The sequence below is a fragment of the Pterocles gutturalis genome, unplaced genomic scaffold (assembly GCF_000699245.1).
Source record: "Pterocles gutturalis isolate BGI_N339 unplaced genomic scaffold, ASM69924v1 scaffold9929, whole genome shotgun sequence".
NCBI lineage: Eukaryota > Metazoa > Chordata > Aves > Pterocliformes > Pteroclidae > Pterocles > Pterocles gutturalis.
In genome coordinates this window covers 62,542-65,580 of record NW_010133334.1, presented here as the reverse complement: position 1 = coordinate 65,580, position 3,039 = coordinate 62,542, and the positions used below count along the sequence as shown (strand labels likewise).

The window sequence follows — 3,039 nt, the reverse complement described above, 5'->3', positions numbered from 1 at the left end:
CCCCCCCCCCCCCCCCCCTTTTTTTTTTTTTAAACCTTGCTGTTGTTTTACCTTGGAAATAACCAGCACATCCACCCTGATCTCCCCGGGTTTGATGATGGACATGTGGCCCTGATCTTTAATGTGAGTTCCAACAACACAGGGATCGGAGGGGCGGGCGCAGCATCCGTAACACCCCCAGCTCTCACCCCTCCTAGTGCTTGGTAGGATTCAGTAGCTTTTAACAGGACTAAAGCCTCCTAAAGCCCAGCTTTAAAGACCCCTTCCCCTTGCTGCACAGCTCGGGGGGGTGGGGATGCCTTGCCATGAAGCGCTGCCTGAGCATCCATCCATCCAGCCAAGCATTGTACCAGCAACTCCATGGAGTAAAACAGCCCCTGCGAGAGCCCAAGTGCCTCCTCTGCTTCCGAGCATCCCACCATCCCTGCCCACATCCCCCCTGCCACGTGTGACCGAGGGGACCCCCCAGCAGTGCCTTTGCAGCCCCGCCCTGCTAGCACCAAGCCCCGCGGTTTTGCTTCTCCATCCCTTTCCTTCTCCATGGATTCCCTCCCACGCCTGTCTCCTGACATTTATTTGGAGCACTGTAATAAATCCAGCTTGAAATCCAAGAGGATTTTAACATCCTCTCGGGAGCTCTGCACTCCCCAATAAAGGGTTGACCACAGACTGAATCCCTCCGGGGTAGGATGGGGATGAAGGAACCGCCATGGGGAACACAAAATGGGGATGGGCTGGGGGACTGCCGGGGGTGAAGGGCTGGGTCAGAGCCTGGAGTACCACACACCCAGGCATCGGGGTGATGTGGAGCCCGATCCATCCATGAATCAGCCAAAACCACACACGACCAAAGGGAAAGGAGAAGGAGGGTCTGTTCTTTCCCTGCCTGGTTTCCATGGAAAGCTCCAGAATAGGGCTCCAGGAGGATGCTTATGGAGCATCAGCAGCATCCTGGGTCAATGGGGAAGAATAACGATAAAGCAGCTAAAAAGGGACAAGGGAGTAGAAAGGGGAGGGAAGAACTGAGTCAAGTCGGGAAGCAAGAGTGAGGATGCAGGGTCAGGGTAGGGTAATGATGCTCAGCCTCTTCCCAAGGTCCTAGAGGGGACAGAGCCACAGGTCCACAGCTAGGCTGAAGCAGGCAGCAGCTCGTAGAGGTTTTCCACGTGTCTCTAGCTGCTCTTTCCTCCTTACCACCATCAGCAGAGTCTCTCTCTTGCCAGCTCTATGCTATCCCATTGCTGTGCCAGCACTGACTGCAGCTCCCAGCCTCAATCTCACCGTGAAAGTCTCTATATGTAGTTATTCTATACATCTATATGAGGCATTGGCCACAGCTGGCTGGGGGTGACAGCCCCAAGGTGGCATGCACAGCATGGCCAAGCTGTTTTTTACCTGGGGGGGGTTTTGATTTTTCTTTCCTGGCAGCAGCGCCTGACCGAGGAGCTGCAGACGATGGAGAACGGTTACCACGATAACCCCACGCTGGAGGTGATGGAGACCTCCTCCGAAATGCAGGAGAAGAAGGTGAACCTCAATGGGGAGCTGGGGGACAGCTGGATCGTTCCTCTCGACACCCTGATGAAGGAGGACCTGGAGGAAGAGGAGGACACACATTTATAGAATACAGAACTTGAGCAAGCAAAAATACAACCACCACCACCCCCCCAAAAAAACCCCATAATTCCTAGATACACACGCACACAACTCCAAAATTCCCAACAAACCCCAAAAAATCCCTTAATGAACTGATCATGGCCACCACATGGAGTGCAGGATGGAAGAAGGAGGGACATGAGAAGACACCTCTAAGACATGTCATCGACACAAGCCACCGTGGTGGCCACATCTGGACGAGCATCCTCCATCACCCACAGGTGCTCAGCAGGACCTACCATGCCAGACCTGACTGTCCACGGGCAAACAGGGTGGTTTTGGTCCCAAAGAACTGCTGGTGTCTCCTCCAAGCATGTCCCCTCCAATCCCGCATCCGACTGCAGCCTCCAGCTATTGAGCAACTCAAAAAAATTAAAAAAAAAAATAGGATGGGAGAGGGAGCACAACATCCAACAGCAAACCAGCACCTGGCAATTAGAGCTAGAAAAAAAATCTTCTGGCCCACGCTGTTTAGTCATCGCTCTGCCCTCCCCGACACCCAGGTATCGAGCGGAAAAAGCTGGAACAGCCTGTTCCTTTTTAATCCAGTTTCCATCCTCTCTCCAGAAACCGCCGGCTAAAAACGCACAAGAGCCTCACGTGGTGCCACAGGCAAATAAACGCATCCAGACCCGGCTGGATGGGAGGGATGCGGCCGTGCCAAGGGACGCCCAGACCCGTGCCATCGCCAGCTGCCCCACAAAGGGCTACAGGACAGATCCTGCACCTGGTTGGAGACCAGGAGAGGTGCAGCAGCTTTTTGTATTGATACAAAGTGGGAAGGAAAGGAGAAAAAAAAAAAAAAAAGTAATTCCTTGAGTTTATCCCTCCCAGGAAGGGTGGAATGGGACTAAGAGAGATGCCTGGTTGCTCGCCCAGGCACAAGGTTGGGGGTTTCATGGTGCAGGAGCCCAGCTCTGCCCCTGCATTTCCCTGCAGAGGTGTTGATTGCCTTCCAGCAGCATCTCACAGCCCACATCCATCCTCCCTCGAGAACCGTGGGTTACGTGCACTGTGATGGTTTGTGATTTTTGTGGTCGTGTTTTCTAAGCAGCAGAAGAGCTAAAAGAGCAACAGAAGCACGAGCCAGGTAGCTGGGTGATATTCAGGGTTTTCCATCAGTACAGCCCTTGTAGGTGTTTCCTACCCACGAGGTTTATAAGCTCAGTCCACATCCTTCTAGCTTTTCTGCAAAAGCTGGTAAAAAAACAGAGACCTGCAAAGAAACTCCCAGCAAAGTTGGGACCAAGCTTCGCCTTGCAGCCCTCGACATCTTGTCCAGGTCTCCCTTTGCCATAAGTCTTCAGAGAAGGGAAGAAAAACAACGTGCAGGAGGAGAAAGTGGCTGGACTGAGGCCATTTCTGGTTTTCTACTCCCCATCA

General features: G+C 53.1%; 1 protein-coding gene across 1 annotated transcript in view; it reads left to right on the top strand.

The window, feature by feature from the left end:
• PODXL (podocalyxin-like) overlaps positions 1–1,623 on the top strand; it is a gene marked incomplete at its 5' end in the record, with an annotated part of 13,949 nt that extends 12,326 nt beyond the window's left edge. The window contains 2 exons of the mRNA XM_010081198.1: positions 67–123; positions 1,429–1,623. Of these exons, the coding sequence (XP_010079500.1) occupies positions 67–123; positions 1,429–1,623 (252 nt within the window). The remainder of the gene's footprint in view (positions 1–66; positions 124–1,428) is intronic.
• Between the last annotated feature and the right edge of the window lie 1,416 nt (positions 1,624–3,039).